The 25,227-nt window shown below is 46.7% G+C and overlaps 1 protein-coding gene across 2 annotated transcripts in view; it reads right to left on the bottom strand.

Moving 5' to 3' along the window:
- Positions 1–25,227, bottom strand: part of NUAK1 (NUAK family kinase 1) — a 72,567-nt gene that overhangs the window by 29,853 nt on the left and 17,487 nt on the right. Inside the window, exons 1-3 of one of the 2 annotated variants that reach the window (XM_072742366.1) lie at positions 19,812–19,925; positions 19,387–19,487; positions 8,909–9,029 (exon numbers count right to left, since the gene is read on the bottom strand). In XM_072742366.1, coding sequence (XP_072598467.1) covers positions 8,909–9,029; positions 19,387–19,487; positions 19,812–19,869 — 280 coding nt within the window. In that variant the 5' untranslated portion in view covers positions 19,870–19,925. Of the gene's footprint in view, positions 1–8,908; positions 9,030–19,386; positions 19,488–19,811; positions 19,926–25,227 lie in introns of those variants that run through there. The other variant, XM_072742364.1, reaches the window with a different exon arrangement.

Raw genomic sequence — 25,227 nt, 5'->3', positions numbered from 1 at the left:
GGTTCCATTTTTTTTCTTTAAAAATTAACTTCAAGTACAAGTATTATTTGAGGCACCAGACAATATTGAATTCCAGGAAATCTGAGAGGGCGAGGCAGGACAGCCAGGGAGTAGCACTGGTTTTTAGTTGTTTTATTTCTAATCTCCAGCCTCTAGAAAAACGACTTGGGTGTAATCAAATGAAAACAATGAAAATAATACACTTGAAGGTCAAACAGCTAACTTAATAGGAAACTCATTAGAAACGTGGCTGGACATATTCACAGCTGAAGAGCCCATTCGTGTGATGAAACGTGAAGGGAGAGCTGGTGCTGAGTTACAAACCAGGGCGAGTCCTTACCCTGGGCCCAGCCTGCAGAGCCTTCATGTGGAACTTGCAGATTTGGCCGCACAGGGAGTGTGTTAAAATACTCAGCGATTCGCCATGGGTTCAAAAGAGTAAACACAAGCATAACACACCACTTCGCCAAGTTCAACAAACTGTTTCATGGGGTTCTGAGTCCCTGATGAGGGCAGCAACCGAATGGCACAGTAAGTAAACCCAAGCCTGAAGGTATCACTCACTGCTCATGGGTGATCACAGCCAGACAGACATTCTTCTCTGGAATTCACTGATGACAAATGATCAGACCAAGACAAGTTTTGAGAGTGGGGCTCATTTCCTCTTGGTTGCAGGATTAAGTCTGTATTTCTCAGTCCGGCCAATTAAATCTGAGTCTCTAGGGGTGAGGCTCGGCATCAGCATTTTCTACCTGTGTCTCACGAGATGTTGATGTGTGTCCAGCCCTGAGGCTCACTGATGTAGGCAATCTGGCCTCAACCTTCTCTTTTAACACCTCCCAAAAGAAGGTGATAATCCAGCCATTAAGGACCTCTCAGAGCCCTAAAGGAATAATCCCATCAGGAATAATCAATACTATTTATTGATACTGTGCTTAACAATTTTATTCATTATCTGATTTAATCCTCACAACCTTATCTAGCAAGTAGTGAGCTGCTGGTCTCACTTTATAGGTAAGAGAACTGAGCCTCAGACAGGTTAAGTCACTCAGCCCAAGGTCATGGAAGAGCAACTGGCTCATTCAAATCGAAGCCTACTTGGGACAATAAAACACCTACTCACCCTACTAGAACAGTACCAGGGATCTAAGTACTTGCTACATTTTTATAAAAGCAAAGAGTGATCAAATGAATCAGTGGGACCACTGGGTAGAATTAAGGAACATCAGCCTTATCAGTCCGATCAGTTCAGCCATTCCCTGCCTTCAAAAAGCCTTCTTCGGGGAGGAGAGTGGGGGTGGGGGTGAATGGGTGACGGGCACTGAGGGGGGCACTTGACAGAATGAGCACTGGGTGTTATTTTGTATGTTGGCAAATTGAACACCAATAAAAAATAAATTTATTATTTAAAAAAAGACAATTGCTTAGTTATGGTATATCCGTTCAATGGAATATCATAAGGTAATTAAAATTATATTTAACAAAAAAAAAAAAAGCCTTCCTCAATCAGGATCTGCTTGCGGGATAGAAGGCTGGGGTAGGGCACTTGAATCTGAGAAGAAAAATGTGGACTGCTTCAACTGTAGGTATCTCCAAATAACTGATGCTAGACATGAGCCCTGCCTTAGTTTCTGACCCAGTGAGCAGCTGTTTCTCTAACATGACGGTTCTCAAACTTGAGAGTGCATCAGAGTCACCCAGAGGGCTGGGTATTACACACACTTGGATCTAGGGTGGCCCCAAGCAACACAGATGCCACAGGTTGAGGGTCCTTCTGAGAACCATGGCTCCCATGCATTGTTGAGCAGTTAATCAGGGTCCTGCCATTCTCAAGGGGTCACTTTGCAGGGGCAGCCAGACTTGGCGACTCTGGAACCTCTGCTCTGTCCTGTGGACATGTCTTGTACCAGCCCCACTGCCCCTGACCAGAGAGAGGAAAAGGCAGGAAGTAGAATGACCAGTCATCCAAGCCTGCAGCTCACAATACAGCCTACAGGCTCTCCCACAGACCCTGTCTCTTGGTTTCTCCTCTACATCTCTGGGTGGATTTTTAGAGCAGTGATTTTTGCCACCAGGCAAGAACCATATGCCCTTCCAGAAAAACCTAACAAATTCTCAGGGGGCTTAGGTAGCTTTAAAAAGCACAATGTAACATATACTTCTAGGAAGATGGAAGACCTTTTAACTAATAAAAAAAAAAAAAAAACCCACCTCATCCAAAGTGTCTTTATAGTAGGAATTCAGAGAATTTTTTAGAATATAGGCTCTTTTACGTCTTCTCCTAGGCAGCAGGTTTAAAGCTCACAAGATATACATGCTTATCAAGGGAGGCACATTTGCTTGTTCTATTTGGCTTTTTAAAATATCAGACACTCTTCCAAAGGTGAGAGATCCCAGCTGACCAAGGTCCAGTAGGCTTCCCCCTTTGTTCCTGAAAGCCAAGGCCATCCTTCCCTAGCACAGAGAACATGATGAAAGGGTTGGCCCGTTCTAGCATATTGCAGTGTAAAGGCTGATGAAACAATGTCATCTTGCAGGGCCAGGAAGAGAATCTCCCTCACTCACTACCACCCCCCCGCCCTCGCCTTTCATTCCTGGCCTGGCCTAGCAGGACTGTTACCAGATGGGGTGCTAAGTTTCCCTAAAGTGTTGTGTGGCAAGATGTACATTCTCGTGGTTTTACAGATTGGGTCTCCTAGGCTTTCAAGGGGAAGCAAAGGCGAGACAACGTGCCTTTGATGTTTGCACTTGGGTCCTGAAATCAGAACCTCAGGCAAAAACTGTTTTTATCTCTTCCATCCTAGGCAGCCAAGTTGAAAGCTCTGGCGGGCACTTCCTTTTCAGCTGTTCTTTCCATATTGTCAATTCCCACCCTACTGAGAGAATGGAATTCCTTTGACTGGAAACAGGGGTCCATCTCAGAGATGGAGTCAGAGATTTCTTTCTTCCTTTTCTCTCTCCAGTTACATTATTACCTTGAGTATCATACACTGGAAGGTACATGTCTATCCTCTTTTATTTACTTAGCATTAGAAACCAGTTATGGTTTGTGTTTACACAGAGTTGACAAATTTGAGGGTTAATCACCTTCACCCTTAGGTCAACAGGAGAATAACCCCAGGGTCTGGTCCGAGGAAGAAACATTTGAAAGGAATTATTTTTGAGATTTGGTGAACAGCAGCATTAATTCAGCAAAGCCACAGATTTTGTGAGCCTGTGGGTATTGTGAATAATGTACAGAAAACTTACATTTCCATGGACTGCAGTTTAGAAAACACTTGATCTCTGAGTTGACTAGATTTGGGCTCCAAGCTTCTTCCTGAGATGGATGCAGAAATATTTTCTAAAATACCCATGAAGCTGGCCTTTAATGCTCTCACGTAGTTCAGACAACAACCCCTGGGAACACCAAGAATTGTCTGTATCTCAGGGTCTCGAATAATGCTCACCCCCAATTAGGGATCGCTGCACCACCAAACTGACCTGGCTTATATTAGGGGCACCAGCTTCAGAGTGACAAGGTTCAGTTCTCAGACCCACCACTTATTAGTTGGTGTAACCCTGGAAGATGTACTTATTAGCCTCTCAGACAAAATCACTTGGCCATAAATGAGGGATATTAGCAGTCTGCATTTCAAGAACATAAGAATTAACTGAGATAATACAAGCACACAACCTAAAACAGAGTAAAACTCAGTAACTTCTACCTAAATAAAAGCTACTTTCTTCCTCAAAATCAGTGGCTTTGCCCTATTCCTGATACAAAATCCACAGCCCTGCTGTGGTCAAAACCTGGCCTTCCCTGACCTCCTCTCTCCACCACTCACTCGCTCCCTCAGTCTCACAGACCCTCTGTCACATCTGCCAGCAGGAGCTCCTTCTCTCCTCTGGGCATCTTTTGTTCACACATTCTGTTCCCTTTGCCTGGAATGCCCAGGTCTCTGTGGGGCTCCCTCCCCGCTCCACTCAGGTACCAGCTCAATACCTAGGTCACCAGACTACTCATGGAATGTCAGCCCCATGAGACCAGGGCTTGTCCTGCTTGCTCTGTACCCCTGGTGCCTAGAATAGGGCGGTGCATGTAATACACACTCAATATTTGTACTTTTTTTTGAATGAATGGATTGCTTTTCCTCTGGAACTTGTATTTCAGTATCACTGGATAGTATAGTCCACGATCATGTGTTCCCTTCAGGAAGGCCCAAAGTTCCTAAACACAGGGGGTCAGATACATTGCTTTGCCATGTTGCTGCTTTTGCTGCTGCTATGTGTGCATGTGTGTATTTTAAACCACCGAAGTCCTGGCTGAAGAAATGCTCAGAAGGTTCTTCCACAGTTCCATTCATTTGGCTGATGTCCACACAGCCCGATCAATGCCTAGGCACTGATTTTTCATTTAGCAGAATCTGTGCATTGCTGCACCGGCCACGGCTCCTGATTGGCCAGTCACACAACCAATCAGCTGCCGGGAATAAGGTTCCTTTTCACACGGGGGTTGGCAGAGAGACCACAGATTGCATCCCCCACCCCTGCTGCTACCACCCTGCCCCAACCACACCTCAGGGCCAAGGAGAGAAAAGGCCAGCCTCAGGAAGATGCTGGGAGCACCCAGGTGGGTTGCAGAGCCAGAACATTACACAAGGTTGGAAATGCAGGGCGGAGGGAAAACTAATGAGGTCATGAGGCCTGTGTGCCAGGGCCACGAGCTAGCCACAGTACCCAGTTTTGTGAACTACATTGGGTCCCCCAAATTCATATGTTGAAGTCCCAATGCCCAGAACCTCAGAATGTGACCTTACTCAGAGGCAGGGCCTTTAAAAAAATAATTAAGGTTAACTGAGGACATTAGGGTGGGCCCTAATCCAGTGTTACTGGTATCCTCATTGAAAAGGGGAAATTTGGACACAGACACGGAGGGGACAGCATATGACAATGTGGGGAGAAGATGGCCATCTATAAGCCGAGGAGAGAGGCTTGGAAGAGAGCTACCCTGGATCTTGGACTTCTGGTCTCCAGAACTGAGAAATAGCACACTTGTGTTGTGCAAGCCACCCGGTCCATGGTGTTCTGTTGTGGCAGCCGTGGCAAATAATACACCGGGTGAGTCAATCTTCCAGGGCCTCAATCTCCACCACTGCAAAACCTGGCCTGCCCCTTGCACAGGTTTGCTGTAGGGATCAAATGAGGCTCGATGTCAGGGAGCCTGTAAACTGTACAGGATTCCATGGATGACATCCAGAGGTCTAATTTCACTCAGGGCTGGGTCCTGGGCTCCTGGACAGCAAGGCAGATAAAGTCAGAAGGCCCTGGAGACTGTGGGGTCCCAGTTTGAGGTGAAGGAGCTGGAGGGGTGCCTTGGCGATTCCCTACTCCAAACCTCGGGGGAAGGGAGGGGAGCTGCCCTCCTCCACAGTTATTCAGTGGACGTGGGAGAAACAGAACTTGCGTGGGAGAAGGGAAAGAGAACAGAACAGAAACCAGAGATTTCTAAGAAATTAAAAAGGAAACAAAAAGCCACATTGAAGTCTCTGGGCATTTTCTGGATAAAAACAATATGTTTTATTTGTATGATCTTCTGCAGGTCACAGAATAACTTGATGGCAGTAGAGGTATTTTTTAACCTATTTGAAGTCAGGAATCCCTTGGACAATCTCATGAAAGCTGTGCACCCTCTCTCTCCTCAGAAAAAAATAACCCATGCACTCAACATCTAAAGCATTAAATACCAGCATGGTCCTACCCTGCAATGATGAAAAAGTTCTGTATCTACATTGTCCAATATGGCAGCCACTAGCTGCATGAGCCCTTGAAATGTGGCTAGTGGTACTAAAGAACTGATAAATTTTTAACTATTTTGTTTTATTAATTTGGATTTAAATATCCATCTATGGCTGTGGCTTCTATACTGGCACAGTATACAACTATATAGTTGTATATAGGCAACTATACAATATTCTAGAGGACTTACAAACACCCTGCAGTTTACCCATTGACCCATGCCAATGGATCAAGTTAGGTACCATTTGTAATGATTATACTATCTTCACAATAATTCCCTTTTTTGAGCTTACCAGAACATGTATCATATAATTGAATCCTATCAACAACACTAAGAAAAAGAATTGTTATCCTCATCTTATATGTGTAGCTATTGAGGCCTGGGAGTCCCCCAACTCACCCAAAATCTCATGTCAAGGCCACAGTCAAGGATTTGGGACCAAAACCCAAGAGCCTAATGTGAAAACTCCAGCTCTTTCCTGATTCCCCAAAACCTGTTGATAGGGTTTTATGAATGGAGGCCCAAGCTCCCACCTGAGGCCTCGATGGAAGTTATTTCTAGTCACTCAAAGAACTTTAAGTTTTGTGGTACCTATCTTTAAAATTACAAGCAAGGGCTTCTCTTCTTCTTGAAGCCTCCAGTGGGGGCTGAGCTGAGGCCAAGTTGACCTTAATAATAAAGTGCTCTTCCATTCAATTCATCTCTGTCCTTTTCTTGGTATGAGTACAGATTCCTGTTCCCCATACAACCTGCAGGATTCCCAAGGCCAAAGCGAGCATGATGCTAGTCAAGGAGTCAGGCCTCTCTGTGCCAGACTTCAGTTACCACAGACCGTCTCCCAATTAAGGAGCCTGAAAAATCTGTCCCGCCTTCCCAATAAAGAAGGCTCCTTCTCCATGCCAAGCAATCCCAAACACAGTGCTGCTCCACAGAACATGTGACCCACACTGGTTCACACTGGAGAGGACATCCTTCACTAGTGCCTTTGGATTTCCATGGTAACCATGGAAGCCACAAGGAGCAAAAACACTCTGAATTTTTAAAACTCATTCTCATCCTACATTTTGCATCTCCACTCACTTGAACCTTTAGATGTTCCTCTCGTTTGCAGGCATATTCAGATTTGTTTTATCAACCCAGAATTCTACTTTCCCCAATTCTTCCTCAAAATAACTCTTTCAAAGCCCAGCTTGACAGCCACAAAAACCTCTAAGCTCCAGGACTCCATTGTCCCAGAATATGTTGCTTTGCATATCTACATAATATTTTTCTTTTCTTTTTTTCTTTTTTAAAGATTTTATTTATTTATTCATGAGAGACACACAGAGACACAGAGACACAGGCAGAGGGAGAAGTAGGCTCCCTGCAGGGAGCCCGATGTGGGACTCAATCCCAGGACCCTGGGATCACGCCCTGAGCTAAAGGCAGATACCCAACTGCTGAGCCACCCAGGTGCCCCCACGTAATATTTTTCTGTCATGCCTGTATGATGCCTTGAATATAAAGTTCATAGCCTATTGTGTCTTTCAGTGTCTAACCACATATAATCCAGTGCTTAACCAGACTCGGTCACTCAGTAGACCAGTGGTTCCCACACTTGTGAAAACACAGACAGCCGAGCCTCACCCCCAGAGTTGCTGATTCAGCACATCCTTGTGAAGCCTTAGAATCTGCATTTCTAACAATTCCAATTCATATGATGTTACGGGTTCAGAGATTGCACTTTGAGACTCACTGCAAAAGATGTTTGTGAAATTCTGCAAATGAATAAATGATTGAATGAATTAAAATGTCCCTCAAGCACCCTCTCACCACGGGCTCCAAAATTGAGTTTTAGGAAAAATCAAGATAAAAACTGTTACCAACATTTACTTCTAGATGAGGAGCAAAAATAGAAGGCACAGTGGAAAAAATGGCCAGAAACAGCAGGGAATCAGAGGGAAAACTTGAGATAGATATCAGAAAAACTTTCAGGCTACTGTCTGGTTTCCTCTTAGCCATTACTGTGCAACGTATTATGATCAGACCACAATTAAAAATACTATGATGAGACCAAATTAGAAACAGGTTCATTTTTCCGACTCAACTGTGCATATTAAAAAATATTCTGGGGAAACACTTTGACTCAGTAAACCCAAGCCTAGAAAATTTTTCATAAGAAAAAAAATAATCGTCAGAAATTAATATATAAATGATTATAAGGAAGGTCCCTAAAGCCCCGCTGATAACAAAAGGAATTAGATCCAATAAATTATGGTACATCCATAAATGGAATACTCTAAAGCTTTTTAAAATGTCCTTTCAGGGGATACTTACTTGCATAGGAAGAGATATATGATATAACACGTGAAAAAAAAATTAAGTCAAAAAAACATTATCAATAGTATGATCTAACTTTGAATAAAAGTCAGGTACAGATATAGAGAGGTAGATAAAAATATAAATATAGCTAGAGTGCTAATTTATCAAACTGAGGGTGAGAAATGAAAGTATTTTGAAACTTTAATTTGTGCATTTCAGTCACTTCTGCAACAAATACATATTGCTTGAGTAGTATTTTTTACAGATTTAAAAGAAAAAAAATAGGCTATAGGAAGTTCATACTTTCCATTTCTTCTCAGGAAGGAGCAACCAGTTGAAGCATGAGCATTTTTCTTTTTACTGACACTGCTCTTGAATTCCATTCGTGAAGCATCTGCCCCACCAAGATATCCCTATTCTTTCTCGGACCCACTCAAAGATACTCCCAACTCAAACAGCCTCCACTTGGAATAACACGTGACTCCACCATGACCCTGGTCACCCAGCAAACTGCCATTTTTCAGAAACCATGGCTGTCTCGCATGCTGGCTTTTAATAAGGCCAGTTGCTTAGCAACCACCAAAGACCTGGCAAGGAGCTAGAAGAAGGCACTAGCCGGAGCTATTTTATGACCAAAGTGAGCTGTGCTTCGTGTGTCTGGTTGCATTCAAAGTAACCAAATAAGAGATAACACCCAGCTATTTTTGCATCATGAGGAAAAATACTTGGCTCCTGCCCAGAAGGACAATTACCTAAAAATCTTGGCAGGCCCCGTGGTATGAGAAATGGTAACTGATACGCGAGTAAAAAAAAAAAAAAATCACTGACCTTCATAAATACTGATGATATGAGGATGGTTGAGGGATGACATGATCTCAATCTCTCGTCTGATGTGAACCATGTCTTGTTCATCCTTAATTTTGTCCTTACGAATGGATTTTATAGCAACCTATAAAGTCAGGAAATGAAATGTTACCCAGAGAACTAAACAGATGCAAATCAGCCATTGGGGGAACTTGGGAAATAAATACAGATGTTACTTGTTGGCAGAACCGACAATAACCAAAATAAAGCTTCAAAATACCCCCTGTCACATCTTTCGTTTATAGCAAAAACACCCTTCTCCCAACAACAGAAAACATCAGGTTCCAACAGCCTGGGGTTTGGGATGCAGGGTTGGTTTTTTTTATTTTGGGCTTTTCTTTTTTCTATAAAGTGGAGGCTGCTTCACGTGGCCAGATTCCTTTACTCCAGGAATCCTGATCCTTTTGAAAAAAGGAGAGCTCGGTTTACAGGGTATCAATGATTAAACATGGATGGCTGAAATCAGTATCACTCAGCTCCACCGGGCAGCTGCCGAAGGCTAGCGAAAGCTCTGCTGCATGGGGCTTCTCGAGGCCAGTTCTGCCCCTACATGGGGTCTTAGCACTGCAGCCTACAATGTTTGTACAACTGCTCAGTGGCCAAATCCTTCCTTCATCTTTCCTCTTGCTCAAAGCACCTTCGTTTGGCACACGTGATGAGATAAAAAAGGCTCTGCTACAGAAAAGTCAGGATAAGACCATAAGGCAATGACAGCCAGACTCCCTGCCCAGCCCCAGTTGATCCCCATGCCAACATCTGCAAATGCAAACTGTAGAGCGCTGCCAGGGCCAGCGCACAGAGCAGTTACTCAAAAGAAACACATAAATAAAAAAGCATTAAATGACAATGGGAATCTAATAAGGTAAATCAGATTTGCCAAAGGATTCATCTTTGCTCACGAACAAGTTGCTTCGTCATTTAATCCTTGGCCCTGGCTCCAAGGGAGGCAAAAAGTACTTTGGATGGGGACGGCCAACAAGGAAGCCTGCCAACCAATGTGTGGCCAGTTCCCAAAGCCGGCTTCGTCCCCTCCGAAGTGGTCCTTCTGTGATGTCAGCTCCCACCTGGACCACTCTCTCTTAGATGAAAGGCACTTAACCCCGGGACCACAAAGGCACGAAGTGCTCCAGAGACAGCATCCTGGTTACCAGCAGGACACCACCACAACTAAATTGAGATGGGGTGAAGCCCTGCCAGCCTCAGCAGGAACGTCCTCACACCTACGAACCATTGCTTCTTCTGGCTTCCACCAGGTCCCCACCAACCACGATACATGGAAACATGTCTAAAATGCAATCAGTCCATCTATAACTCAGTAAGAATCGGGCAGCTATTATTATTGTTGTTGCTGTTGTTGTTGTTGTTGCTGCTTACTGACCTCCCCACAAGTGAGGTAAATGGACAGGCAGGTCCCCATATTTCTGCTCTGCAGACTCCCCCCCACCCAAGCTGTAATGAAATCAGTATTTGTGTCGTTACTTGCCTCTGTACTAGTGGGAATCTAACTGCTTTATCTGCAGTGCTTAACTCCGGGTTGGCACGTGGCAGGCCTGAGAAAAACCTTAGTGTGGGAAGGCTGGCAGGTGCTAGGTGAACAGAAAGGAAAAGAGGAAGGAGGAGGCAAAGGAGGGGGGAGGCGAGGGTGATGAGAGCGTTAGGTTATGAGAACACGGATGGGAGAAGCACTAATGAAACTAGAGCAAAAAAGGAAGGACCACCCCAGTCAGACATCACCACCAAGACAGGCACCCTGGGAAGATGCTTAGTTTTTCTTTGGCATCCTACCCATGAGAGCAATTGAGGAATGGACAAAACAGACCGGAAACACGGGTGCCTGCTTTAAACCCAGGGACAGGCACCGCCCTCCCTGAGACTGGGGGCAGACCCCAGGCCGGATCAAAGGAAGCTGCCCAGAGATGAATGAGCTTCCAACCTCAAAGCCCCTTTCACCAGGGTGCTGGGCTCAAAGCCACCCCAGGCCCTCCGACAGCCCTATTCAGTATGCAGCAAGAAAAGCCTCCCCATGCTGACGTCAAATGTAAAGATATGACTGGAAGGCTTTATTTTGTCTGAGCGGGGCCTGGCACCCGGGGAGCTGGTTCTTGGGGGAAGCAGTGAACACACACAGGCCGTGGAGGATGTGGGTGGCTGTTGGACCATCTCCTGCATTCCTCCATGAATTAGATGGGCCAAGGGGAGAAACCACCCCCTTTGATGATGCAGCAGGCTGAACTTGGCCTCCAGGAGGCTCTATTGTCAAATGACAATAAGCACAAATTCTTTCCCGTCCAGGGTTCGTCCAGGGTTCGGGGAGGGTAGTGACATTGTTGGGGGTAGAGTGGGCCGTAAGAAAATAAGGCCACTTGTCGGTTCCCCCCAACAGTGGAGCAGGAGGCTGATGGTCTCAGGGCATGTTTGCCAGGGGGAGGCTTCCAGCCCAATATGAAAAGGAAAATGCTCCCATTCTAATAAAGCCCCACTCTGCATTAAGGAAACTAAAAGGGTTCCACACTGTTAATAACCATGGTGGCTGTCCCTCCACAAAAGTTCCCCTCTTCCTGCAGTGAATCTTCTCTTGAAAATGCAAAAGGGGGCTCCATCCTGCCCCATCTTCCAAAGGGCTGGAGGGAAGTCAGTTTGAGACAAAGGCTACAAATCACTTAGAACCATGCAACTGTCAAGGCCAGGAGGAGACATCTCAGTTCAACTCCCAAGAGCCAAGAGCTGACTCACCCAAGGCTGCAGAGACAGTACATGGCAAATCGCGGATGCAGAAGAACCACAGTAATAAGAGCAGTCAGTGGGGAACACCTAACGGGGGGCAGACCTGACGCAGACCTGGGCCGAAGTGCTCTTCAGGCCGCGGATCTTTATATTCTTATTCGGGTGTCAGCTCCAGGATCTTCTGGGGCGGCCCTCCCCAACCCCTGGAGCCCACAAGGCCGCTCCAGCCATGACCACCTCCCTCTCTCCACACCTTCCCCCACCTTATCTTCTTCGGGACAAGTGGCACCTTCTGAAATTATCTTGTGCTTCTTTGTTTGCTGCATATTCAGCCTGTGACCAAATCCAGCTTGTGGCCTGTTTCTGTAGGACCTAGAAAGCTGAAAATGGTTGTCATATTTTTAAAGAGCTGTTTTATAAAAGGAGATCTGGAAGTGCAACTCCTGTAACATAAGGTAGTGCCTGCTTCAGGAAGCCGGTGGATAAACTAAGCCAGCACACGGGGAAGCACTGTTGCGTAACAGTGAGGGACAGGGCTTTGAGGCCTTCCTGAAACCATTCACTAGCTGTGTGACCTCAGGCAGGTTGCAGAACCCCTCTGTGCTCATCCATCAGGTAGGGATCCTGTAAGGATTAATGTCAGGAGGTTAAAACATGCCTGGCCCATGATAAGTGCTCAAAAACTGTCAGCATGTTTAACCTGAAGGGAGGCCCTTCCTGCCTTCCTGCCTTTCACTCTTGGAGCACACTAGGATTCCTCCTGGCTCCTCATGGGCCAGCAAGCCAAGGCCTAGGGAATGGAGACCACGTTTGTTCCCCAAAGTACATAAAGGCCAACGGAATCTGCCTCCTGGGTCTTTGCACCGTAGCTTCATCTGAAATGTCAGGAAGCTCCGAGCGGCTGAGGCTCACCCACCATGACCATTCATGGCATCTGAGCCCGAGACCAGATGGAAGGATGAACAACCTGGAACCCCAAAAGCAACCTCAGGACTATATTCCTCCATCTTCTCCTCATGGTCACCTATGCAGGTGAACAGGGGAAAAAATATTCTCACTCGAATCAAAAGCCTACCTCAAGATCTCCACTGCAGCTTCTCTGAATCTGGACTGTTGGTTCACTTATTTTTTTGGAGCACCTAGCAGGTACCAGACACAGTGCTGCCATGACAGAGAAGGGACCCAACAAAGATTCTGTCCCAGCCCTCAAGGTTGGGGGGAGGATAGGGAATGGACAAAGACAATTAGCACAATGACACAAATAATTACATACTTGTCCTAATAGGGTGGGGGCATTCTGGAGAAAATCTCCTCTCTGGCTTGCCTTAGTCCTCAGCCACATTGACAAAGAAAGAGAGAGGTAAGGAGAGGGCCCAGCAGGAAGAGATTACCAAATGTCTGAAATCATACACCCTCCAAAAAAAAAAAAAGGCAATTTGTTGCTGCACAAGCCAGAGAGATGTCACTCCACCTTCAAAGTGACGGGAATTCCTGTGCAGTACAGCCACTTTCATAAACGTTCCCAAGTCTAGACAGCACTGTGTGCCTTATAAAATGGTCTGCCTTTAAATAAGGCCACCCTATAGTTTAATGTCTAAACCGTATGCAGCGGCACATCTGGCCGTGGACCCGGGATTCCGCCCCACAGTGCCGGCCTGTGTAAGAGGCATCAGCCCAGCCAGTCCCCATTCCTTGTTAACCATAACAGGGCCAGCCTCCTCTTGCATTCACACAGTTTCTCCTTTTTGGGGTAATCATCACAAACCACCTATTCTGCAGCCTGCTGGGCAGGACTTGCTGCCACGGCTGCTGTGAATGTTAAGAGCTTGGTGGCTGCGCAGGGCTCTAGAAGGCCACAGGATAAAGCTCAGGCTACTGCCAGCAGGCCAACCTCAGATGAGCCCCAGCATTGCAAGTCTGTTTCCTCGGCTGTAAAATGGGCCTAGGATAGCCCCCCTCTTGGGGCAGTTGTAGGGTGCGGGAATAATGTGAGTAAAGTAACCAGCACACAGTAGGTGTCCACTGAAAGGTGGTGACTATACATGAGGCTTGGCCAATACGGGGCCATGTTTTCGGGGTGACGAGCCCCCAGCAAATCCTCTTATAGGCCTCTCCCCACCCCATCACCCACACACATCCTCCCCTTCCCCACATTTGTGCTGAGGCAAGAGCAGGTTAAAATTCATACCCGGCCTGCCTGCCTGCAGAGTGGGGCAGCCAGCTGTCTTCCTGGCCTGCTCTGGGGAGTGGGGGAGGTTCTGGGCAGGTTGTGTGTCTGCCAGATTCAGACTGAGAGCGTCACTGCCCTCATCCCTCCAGAGCACCACCCATGGATGTTCATTCACTGCCATATGTCAGCCTGCAGGGAGATCTTAGTGTTGTCTTTGGCTCTGACATATCAGCATTTTAAAATCAGTGACAATATTCTTCAAGATGGTCATAACCAGCATTTCTAAAGTGTTAACCATGTGCCAGTGAGCCTTATCTCCTTTAATCCTAACTAAGGCCCCATTTTACAGGGCAGGACACTGAGGTGCTGAAAAGACAAATACTTCTCAAACTCACCCAGTCTGTAAAAGATAGAGAGCTAAGGCTACAACTGAGACAGCCTGAGCCCCAGGATTCTGGCTCTAGAGGTTACAGGTAATGCTGGGGTGGACAGCAAACACGGCAGGTGACAGGATCCCTCCAAGGGTCTCAAACAGTCTCCACAACCTGGAGATAAAGCTCAGGCCTCTCCAAGTGGATAAAGTTTTATAGGGTCCTAGGTGAGGTGCCAGGGGGCAGCATTTGGGGTCTGAGTAGCAGGGAAGAAATAGGGTCCGCCCATCTGTAAACATGGCATTAGCATCACTTAGTAGGAGTAAGTTTGCATCCTAAGCCAAACAGCCCCTTGGGTCACTTGATGGCTTCTATTCGGACAGGCAGTGCATGGCCATCACCATGGGGATGCCACCCAAGAGGCCACCCTGCAGCCAAAGCCCCTCATTAATTAAATGACCCCCAGCTCTTGGTGAGGAGCATGGCCAACTCAGGACAACACTTGAGCAAGTTGCCATGATGCAACCGCCCCACAGGGACCTAAGCCAACTCCTCCATGGGGCCCAAGGGCCTCTTCCTCTCCGGCCTGTTGATTCATGTCACTACATGGATGTTTCTTCAGGCAGAAGCAGATTAGAAGCCAAGAACTGTATCAACAGGCACTGAGGAGATGCACTCCCCCGACACCAGGAAGCACAGCATGGGTAAGAAAGAGCTTTTTCTTCAAAGAACAGCATCCACCGTGCACCACCAGCAACCTTTTAGTCTTATGAAAGGTCCTGAAAATAAACTCCTCTGTAAGTTGGTTCTCCAGCCTCAATTTACCAAAACTCCCCATCAGAGATGACATGGCCTCAGGTGATGCTGACCCTTCTCCCACCGTGAAAATGTGTTCTATTTCCAGGAGAGCCTGGGTGGCTCTGTCAATTTAGTGTCCTACTCTTGGTTCCGGCTCAGGCCATGATCTCAGGGTCATGAGATCCAGCCCCACATCAGGCTCCGTGCTCAGTGAGCAGTCTGCTTGAGGTTCTCTCCCTCCCTCTCCCTCTAGCCTCTGTACACTGTGCGAGTACCAGTCCATGCTCTTTCTCTCTCTCTCTAAAATAAATAAAATTTTTTTACAAAAATGTGTTCTATTTCCAGAATTTGAATAGCATATCAGATTCTTATCTGACAGGGCCAGGGCCTGCTCAGAAGGACCTCAGAGAGGCGGGGAGGTCTTTATCTACACGTGTGGGCTTCCCTGGCTCTCCACACCCCCTTTTCAAGGACTGGCCTAAGCATGTCATTATCGCACGGGGTAATGCCACAAGGGAGGTGGAATTCATGGCTTAGAAACTGTGGGCACATTCACACTCCCTGCACTGTGCCTGGGTTTGTAAACACCAGATAGTGGCCATGGCTGACCAGGCAGGAATCAAAGGAGCGGAAAAAAAATAAAAATAAAAAAAAGGCCCATGGAAAGTTAACAACAGTGACAATGCCAAAGCAAGCAATGAGCCAGCTCAGAGCACACAATCTGATTCTCTGGGTGAGCAGTTCCCCTCAGAGTGCTGAGCACACCACCTGCACCAGAGCCAGGGGTGGGGCCTAACTGTAAAATGCAGCTTCCAGGCCCCACTCCAAATCTACTGAATTCCAGCATCAGCATTTTTTACAAGCTCCCCAGGTGATTCTGCGGCACTTTGACATTTGAGAACCGTCGGAGTAGATGTGGCCACCATGGCACTTCCTACTCCGAAACTTAGACACTATGCAGCCATGTTAAACATTAGGTGATGAATGAGAATTAACGAACTGCCCACCCATATAGAGGGGAATTAAACACAAGCTGCTTCCCTAAGGGGACTCTGTGACCCGAATTAATGTGCCCCTGGCAAATGGGAGGCTTGCTCCCAGCGGGGGGGCAGTTTCTGGCTGCAGACCTGTGGATGCTATAAGGCCCTAGAGGCTGGCTGGTAATGGGCTCCTTCATGCTCTGCACACAACCTGGGGCTCCCACACCTGGAACCATAAATGTCTCCAAAGGAAGAGACAAAAAGTGAGCCCTGGAGCCTCACATTCAGCCCACTCGGTGACAGAGGGTCTGGCTGGGACTGCAAGGAGCTTTCTCCCACCAGGATCCTCCAGAAGTCTCTCCAGGCTCTCTGCCCAGTGAGTGACCCCAAGACCCGCCACATGCAAAGGCCTCTGGTAGCACAAGACATGTGACATAGGCAACAGCAGAGCCACACAGGGAGCCCAAATTCACAAGGCTGTTTAGTTGGAACTCTAGTGGCCAGGCAGCTGTTTATTTTTGGACTTTCACGTTTCCGAAAACCAAGTGCAGCACCAACTCAGAATCTAAAGTACAGCTGCTTTCTTCCAGGTTCCAACTGTCCTGGGGAGGGAGAGGAAGGGCCAGACCAGAGGGCTGTGGCTGGACAGCCTGGACCAGTAGCATCTGATCACTCTGACGCTCTTCACAACCGGGCTTGGATAAGCTTAGGGTTGTGCAACCTTTATTTATCAACCTCTGAGTGCAGCAGAGCCCCCACCGGAATGGCTGAAAAACCACATCAGCACCTTGGCCTTGTCTTCGGTCACAACAACATGGCCAGGCGCCCCTGCAGAGAGGCAAGCACACCATAGGCTCATTTCCCTCATCCGCGAATGAGGACGCCAAGGGTGCCAGCTCCACGAGGTTGATGGAGGCCTGGAGCAGACAGTGTACAGGAAGGAGGACAGAGAAGGAAACCGGCACACGGCACAAGGAGTAGCGATCAGCCGATGGTAGACCTCAGGATGCTCTATGCCAACCCCCTCATTTTACAGGTGAGGAAACTGAGTCCCAGAGAGGTCAAAGCACAGGCCCTGGGTTCACAGAGTTAGTAGCAGAATTAGTAGCAGCACTGGAGCTGCAGCGAGAGTCCCAGGTCTCCCTCAAGTCCGGGATTAATACTCTGGGCAAGTGCTAACCCACTTCCGAGCCACAGCTAGCAGGGGGACTAAGACTGTCACCCAAAGATCTACAGTACATACGCGAAGCATGCCCCAGCAGCCAGGCCCCGGACTAACAAGCTGAGATGGTGAGCAACAGCTACTCCTAAGCGTGCTGGTGAATTGTGACCTGTTCCTCAGCATGACACCTCCCTCTCGTGCCAGGGGGCTGTCCTCCCACAGACAGGCCAGAGATGCAGTCTGCTGTCCGAGTCAGTCCAAATCTCGGTCCAATTTCTGAAGCCTGATTTGGTAGCACACATGAGGGGCATGCGGGGCATGCGGGGCATGTGGGGCATGCGGGGAGGCTTTTATCCCATTATTTCTTAATTCACTGAAAACATTGCTTTTAAATATTAACTTGAGGCCACTACTGAATCGCTGACCTTGGGAACAATGCATAAGGGACACAAAAGACCTAAGAAACAAAATTAGTTTTCCAAAGTGGAGGGAAAAAATTAGTCAATTGAATTTAACTGATCCAGGTGAACAGAACAAAGAGAAAAAGTTTTTTAATTTCTTAAGATGGTAAAATATATAGGACAAGCAAAAAAAAAATTATATTGCCTATTTCAAGCTTGAGTGATTCTATAAATAAGTGAAAGGGAAGATTCTTCAGGTGTTATTTTTATACCAACAAAACTCTTCCTCGGAAAGCTGATTCGTGGCAATCAGAGTGTGCAAAGCACTCGGGACAGGTAAGGAAGGACAGCGGGGCTGTAATCTGACTCCTGGAGGCCTCCCTTAGCATCTCCTCACAAACCAGAGTTTCTTGTCCTTCCAAAGGAAGCTCTCATTGTCCGTTACCCAGAGAGAGTCAGCAGGCTGCGCCCTGCTGCAGAGCCCCTGCTGCAAAATCCACCAGCCATGCTTATGAGCCCCCTAATAACCCCCCACAAACCTGCCAGGGAAGTTCATCACGGCAGCGCCTCCGGCTACATGCACACAGCCCCAGGCGATGCCAGCCTGACCCCCGAGGAGCACGCTCAGTTCCCCTCGGGCATTTCCTGCCACCCGTCAGGCAGGAGAGCTCTGTAAGCTTCACCCAACACCCAACACTCAGTTCCTACCCTCAGGGAGATGGGGTGGAGGTCTGTGGCTCTTACAGGGATCCAAAGAACAGGCTGGACGGAGAATGTGATGCTCCTGGCCATTCGTGCTCCAAGACCCCTCCACACCGATCATCTCAACTACTGTCTTCAGTTGACCAGCTCCTCCCTCCATGCCCTCCCCCAAAGATGAGCCCCCATAATGCACCTAGAAGTCCACTTCCCTAACCTCAGTCCCCATTCACACAGAGACCATTCCTATGTTATTCACTGTAGCTTCAGTGCCTCCCCGGGGCCTGGCATATAGTATATGCCAAAAAGCTGTGGCTCATATGGTCTCCACGCATTAAAATGGAACCTTAACATTTTGCTAAGTGATAAATCTGACAGGGAGAGGCAAATACTGTGTAATCTCACTTATACATGGAATCTAATAAAGCCAACCTCATAGGAATAGAGAGTACGCTGGTGGGTGCCAGGGCCCAAGGGATAGGAGGGAAATAGAAGATGTTGGTTAAAGGGCACAAACTTAAAAAAAAAAAAAAAAAAAAACAAAGGGCACAAACCTCCAGCTATAAGCTGAATAAGTTCTGAGGATCTGATGGGCAGCACAGTGACTATAGTAAACAATACTGTCTTATGTACTTGCAAGTTGTTAAAAGAGTAGATCTGAAATGTTATCACCATGCACACACACACACACACACACACACACACACGATGATTATGTGAGAGGACAAGAAGTGTTAATTAACTTCATAGTGGTAATCATTTTGCAACATGTACGTGTATCAAATCATCACACTGTACACCTTAAACTTACATATGTTATATCAATAATATCGCAATAAAGCTAGGGGGAAGGACCCTTAAAAAAACAAAACCAAAGCAAGACATGTTATCATTCTACAGCCACCTGCCATGCAGTCTTATTTTACTTACTTGTCTCTCAAATGTTGAATCCCTACTTGTTCTGAGGGATTCCACTGAGGGAAACCACTGAGCCTGAACTTGCTCACCCCTAAATTGGAGATAATATGATGGTATTTAGAAACAGGACCTTAAGGGGTTGATTAGGTCCTGAGACTGGAGCCCTCATGAATGGGATCAGTGCCCTTAGTGAAGAGACCCCAGAGAGCTCCCTTGTACCTTCTGCCAAGTGAGGACATGGTCGTCGATGAACCAGGAAGGGGGCCATAGCCAGACACAGAATCTCCAGGCACCTGATCTTGGACTTCCACGCTTCGAAACTTTAAAAAATAAATTTCCATTATTTATAAGCTAATAAAGAAAGAAAATGGAGATAATTATAGTGCCCACTCCAGAAGGGCTGAGAGATCATTCCCAACAATAGCTAACAGTAAGCCTAATAATTACCAGCTATCAAGCCCTGACAATGAGCCAGGCACTGGGCACCATCCTATTGCTCAACCTTTCACTCATTAAATTCTTGCAGAAACATTATTATTTCTACTTTCTCAGTGAATATAAACTGAGTCTCAGGGAGGTGAAGTAACTTGCCCTAGGGCACACAATTAATAAATAGAACAGATGGGTCTCACAGAACCCAGTACCTGTACTCATAAGCTCTGTACCGCACCCACAAGGCAAGTGCCATGGCACCTGGCACATAGCAGGTATCTGATAAATCTGAGCTGAAGCAATCTCTGAAGACACTGCTCTGTCCCCACCCTAAGTCTTGTTCTTAGTTAGTATTTAAACTGCTTCCATCTTCAAAAGCAAATCCATTGGTATTCCTTGCTTTTCTCTGTGAGGCCAGCCAATGCAGTTGGACAAAAGGCAGAATTGGAGGGGGTGGGGGGAATCTGGGAGGTGTGTCCCTAAAAATGATGCAATCATGAGTCAATTCGCCAGCAAGCAATTTTGGCAAATCTGCTCTGGATAAGGCAGAGATCCAGGTCTTGCAGAACATGATCCAGACATTCCCTTTAAGTTGCTTACAATCCTACTGGAAAGGACAGTGGACATAGGGGTTCCTCCCTGCCTGCACCCATTCACCCTTCAACTGATAGAAACACCCTGACTTTGCTCTGGGGATATCATTACATGCAGTTTTAAAGAGACTGTCAGTCAATGGGTAGACCCATTGCCAATGCCAATGGGTGGACCCATGATTCTAGGATTTGGCTAAGAAGATGTTCTTTCCCCAGAATTGAATTTTAAGTGGTCTGAAAATGGCTGGGACATTCATCCCAACAATAATATCCAAGAAGATATAGTTCCTTGGGGCTTCCTTGGGTTTTATCTTTTCCCCAGCCTGGTCCTGTGGGATACACCAGGCCTTACAAATTTGTTTTCTCCTCAATGAATCACGGAGTCCATTTCTGTCAGTAGTAACCAAGACCCCCTAACTTCTACTGGGAGATACCAATGAGTCAGGGTAGGAAAGGAGAACAAGGTTACTAAGCAGGCAAACACCTGCTGTGTTTGGGTTTCAAGAAGCCAAGGCGGGCTCCTCAGAGGAGGTGGGATGGGGCACTGGACCAGAAGATGCACAGGCTTTGCACAGACAAGGAGAAGCGCAATTGAGATACTTCACCCTCCTCATGACCCTAGAGTCTGGCCAGGATGATGCTTTTTCTAGGACTGTAAGACCCTTCCCAGCAACATGTCTTTTTGTGTGATCACAGGCCAACTGATGTGTATGTGCAGAGGTGGGGCCTCTGAGAAATCCTTCCATGTGTCTCCCCCCATATACACCATTTCTACCTCTGTCTCTCACTCACACTCCTAAATAAGACCAAAACTGAGTCTCATTTTGCTCATTCATTTCCCGTCTCTAAAAAGGACACATCACCACTGTCCCCTTTGCTCACACATACTGCATGCCCACACTCAGTCACATCCTCCACAAAATGGGCCATGTCTCACTTGACTGGTGTGAGTCAAAATGCCAATCTTCAGGAAGCATCCAGATGTAATTTTTACAATAATTTCCCCTCAGACCACGATAAAGCTGTACTAAATTGTTTGGAGTTTTGCCCTTTTTCCTGGCTAATTGGGGGTTCAGCAGGATTATTTTGACCTATCTTCAAAAGTGAAGAAAGTCTAGCCATATTCTCTGACAAATAATATTCATAATATTTTATAATAGTTACCAGTTGTTACAGGTGAATTGTATCCCCCTAAATTCATATATTGAGGCCCTAACCGCCAATGTGACTATAATTGAAGGCAGAACCTTTAAGAGGTAATTAAGGGTAAATGAAGGTGGGGCCCTGATCCGAAAGGGCCAGTGTCCTTATAAGAAAGGCAGAGACACCAGGAGCATGCACTCACCCATGTAAGAGCATGTGGGGACACAATGAGAAGGTGGCCATCTGCAGCTAGGAAGAGAGGCCTTCCTACAAATGAACCCTGCTGGCACCCTGACCTTGGACTTCTAGCCTCCAGACCTGTGAGAAAATTAATTTCTGTTATTTATGCCACTCAGTTTGGTGGAATTCTGTTACGGCAGCCTGAGCACACTGATACACTAGTCCTTGACAATGGTACCTAAATCACAGGCAACATAAAACCCAATAAAAGGGAGGGTCATTCATGGTCAACACCAAGCACAGCAAGCAGAGGCTACAGGACAGAAACCCTAACTACTTTGTTCATCCCTGTGCCCTCGATATCTGAGAAAAAACCGGCACCATAGCAGACATTCAATAAACATTTGTTGAGTTGAATATAATCAGACGTGACAAATATCATCTTAACTTTTATAAGAATGAGAACACCCATCCACTCATAACCACCAACCTGGCCCAGTAAACTGCAAGTTGCCAAAGCCAGACAACCTACCCAGATAATATCCGATTCCACTCTAGTCCACACCACTTCTATCCTTGTGGGTAAGACCACAAACCCCAGGATGCAAGACCAGGGTGTGTAAATGACCCACACACACCATGTATACAACACCACCCCACTTTACCATACTCTCCCTTCTGCCCCCTGAGATAGGCTTCTCATTTTGCAAGAGAGGAAATGTGAAACCAAGAAGGGACTCCCCAAGTCACAGGTCATAAGGGCTACACTCAAGTTTCAACCAGGTACCTGGATTTTTCTGGCCAATGTTGCCTCTGCGAGGCCACACCTGTTCCCACAATTTCATCAAATCGACAGAACCACAGGGTAAAAAAGAAGAAACACCCTGAGACCTGGCATCGTGATGCTTCCTTTCTTGGGAGGTTAGGCCTGGGGGGAGACCAGCTCAGATAGCAGACTGTTCAAATTCTGTGGACGATCAGGCTGGGGAGTTAATCAGAACAATTTGAGTGTGCAGCTAACCAAAGGCACTCCTTCCTGAATCAAGCCCTGCCTATATGGCAACACTTCATAAGAACCATTCCCTTACAACAAAACTGTCAAATCCAGCAACCACAGGCCAGAAACATCCCAGCTGAGCCCCACCAAGCTGCTTTCTGATGTACTGTACACACAAATACCAATAGTCCCCAGATGTTCTCTATGTAAAACATTTGGTTTGAGACACAGCCCTGCTTTCCCAAAAACCCTTACATTTGTTTAATGGACTCATACAGTTCAGCTAAAATGTCCTGGATCAGACATCTGAAGCCAGCCCGGCTCTGATGCAAGCATCCCATCTGCAGAAAAGACGATCAAGTAAATAAGACAGTCTTCCCCCAAGATTTATGCTCCCTGCATCTTTAAGCAGGTCATAAAATGTAAGCTATGTATGGCTAATAATGCAAGTTCCTTTCAAGTGTGTTTCTCAGTCCATCTCCGTACTAATCTAAGACTGATGTTCAAACACAGAGTGGGCCCGGCATGCGGAACAGGAGACCATGTCCTCCTTCTTACTTCCACCGGAAAGAAGGTTAAAAATCTGTCATTTGAGCAAACTTAAGGTAAAGGTAGGTTTTTCCTGGTTTTAGTTATTCAAATATAGCAATATTCCCTTTGTCCCAATGCCACTTAGCCCTTAACCCACAATCTAAAACCCAGGTAAGAGACAGTGAAATGGAAAATGTGCTGGACCCAGCTGGGCCACCTACTCCCTGAGTGACCCGACCAGCCCTCCTCCCCTCACATGGCTCATCCTGTCACATGAGAAAACAGAAGTTCACCAGATTCACTGTCAGGGCTCTTTCAGCTGTGAGGATTATACGAGGATGGGAAATAAACCCTTAGAAAAGCCACCCAAGAAATGTCATTGAATCCATGTGCTGAGCCCCCACAGATGGCAACCTACAATTTTCCTACTAATATTTATAATAAGCTTGGTCACAGCATATCTTTGTGGAAATGGAAAAATGGATGTACAAAGCCATCAGAGGGATCCTCACTGACAGAATCAGGACTGACACCTTTCATCTTGAACTTCTGTGTCTTGTGAGTTTTCAGTATTGGGCAGGCATTATTTTTGCTATAGGGAAAGAAAAATTCTATCATTTGAAAGATCACAGAGAGGAATGAAAGTTGATGAGGGAGAAAACAGACAAGCAGCAGACATGAGAATCCCAAAATAAAGTTCTAAGGACCAGTTAGGAGAAGTTCCCCCAAAGGCATCAAGGAAAGGTCTAACGGGCACCTGAGTGGCTCACTGATTGAGCGTCTACCTTTGGGTCAGGTTGTGATCCTTGGGTTCTGGGATCGAGTCCTGTATCAGGCTCCTCTTGGGAGCCTGCTTCTCCTGCTGCCTGTGTCTCTGCCTCTCTCTGTGTGTCTCTCATGAATAAATAAAATCTTTTAAAAAAAAAAAAAAAAGGTCTAACTTTCAAGTACTTTGTTATAAGAAAGTATACGTACACTTGGAAAATATTTCCCTAATAAATGACTATCATTTTTTTAAAAAGGTTGGCTCTTAAATGGATAAGCTATAATTACCTGGAAAAACATACTTAGAATTTCTGTTATAACTTAGCAGGTCCACTTACCCAGGGCATCACATTAAGCAGTATTCTCCATTTCTCTGACTGAAGCTCGTGGCAGGTTAAACACTCGGGGCTGCACGGCTACTCTCTGCTTTCCCTAGACCCTTCTTGTTCAATCAGCCAACTACCCATCTAGCCATCGTCATCCCAGCCAGTCAACGAACGGCACCAATATTGCAGCCTCCACAGTCCATGGAATCCGTCATCCTCCAACATGGCCAGCGAATTGTGACAAATCATAGGCCCTTCCGCCCCAAGGATGAAAAGCCCCAGCTTTCAGACTTGTCTTTACTCTCTCACTGCCAAGCAAAGGCAAAATGTAGTAAGATATCATGCAAAGAACACTCCGTAGAAGGCCCGACAATGCTGAATGCTCCGAAATGTTTTTACGATTATACTCAACAAAATGCCCTTATGCAGGGATACATGTAAGTAAGAAAACGACTCCAATGAGACCTTCAAAATCTTGAGAGGTCGAGAGGACAGTGTCAGAGGGCAGAGCAAGAAGGGGTTGGGAGCAGGGGAGCAGCTGTGGCCTCTTCCGAGAGGACATTTCAGGTCACCCGACTAAAAGAAGTCCCTCCAAATGTACTTCTGCAGCCCCCAGGGAATTGATTTTGCAGGATGGAATTATTTCCCTGAAATAAACAGACACACAAAGGTCGCTACAACTGGGGCCTCAAAAGAAAACAAGCCAGCTGCCGATTTACGGGCAGCCTCTGATGCAACAGGAGCAAAAGGTCCCGGCCCAGGTCCAGGGGGATAGCTTTGGACGCACCAGTCTTCCCTGGAGAATGCAAGCATCCCAGGGGCAAGGCGGGGGAGAGGGGGCTGGCCTTCCCAAGGGTAAGGTCCCCACCTGGCCAGGCATCAATGGCATATTCAAGAGGGCATACTCCACCAGCCAGGGGCTCTCAACTCAGGGCACAAAGGTGACACAGGGGACTGGTTAACAACACTGCTGCCTGGGGCCCAGCCCCAGAGAGTTTTTAAAAGGTTATTCTAATGCTCAGCCAGAACCAAGAACCTGTGGTGTAAGAAAGTGCCCTCGGCGGGGTCGGATGGACGGATGGACGGATGGACC

The sequence above is a fragment of the Vulpes vulpes genome, chromosome 16, assembly GCF_048418805.1.
Source record: "Vulpes vulpes isolate BD-2025 chromosome 16, VulVul3, whole genome shotgun sequence".
NCBI classification, from domain to species: Eukaryota; Metazoa; Chordata; class Mammalia; order Carnivora; family Canidae; genus Vulpes; species Vulpes vulpes.
This window is presented reverse-complemented; position numbering and strand designations above follow the sequence as displayed.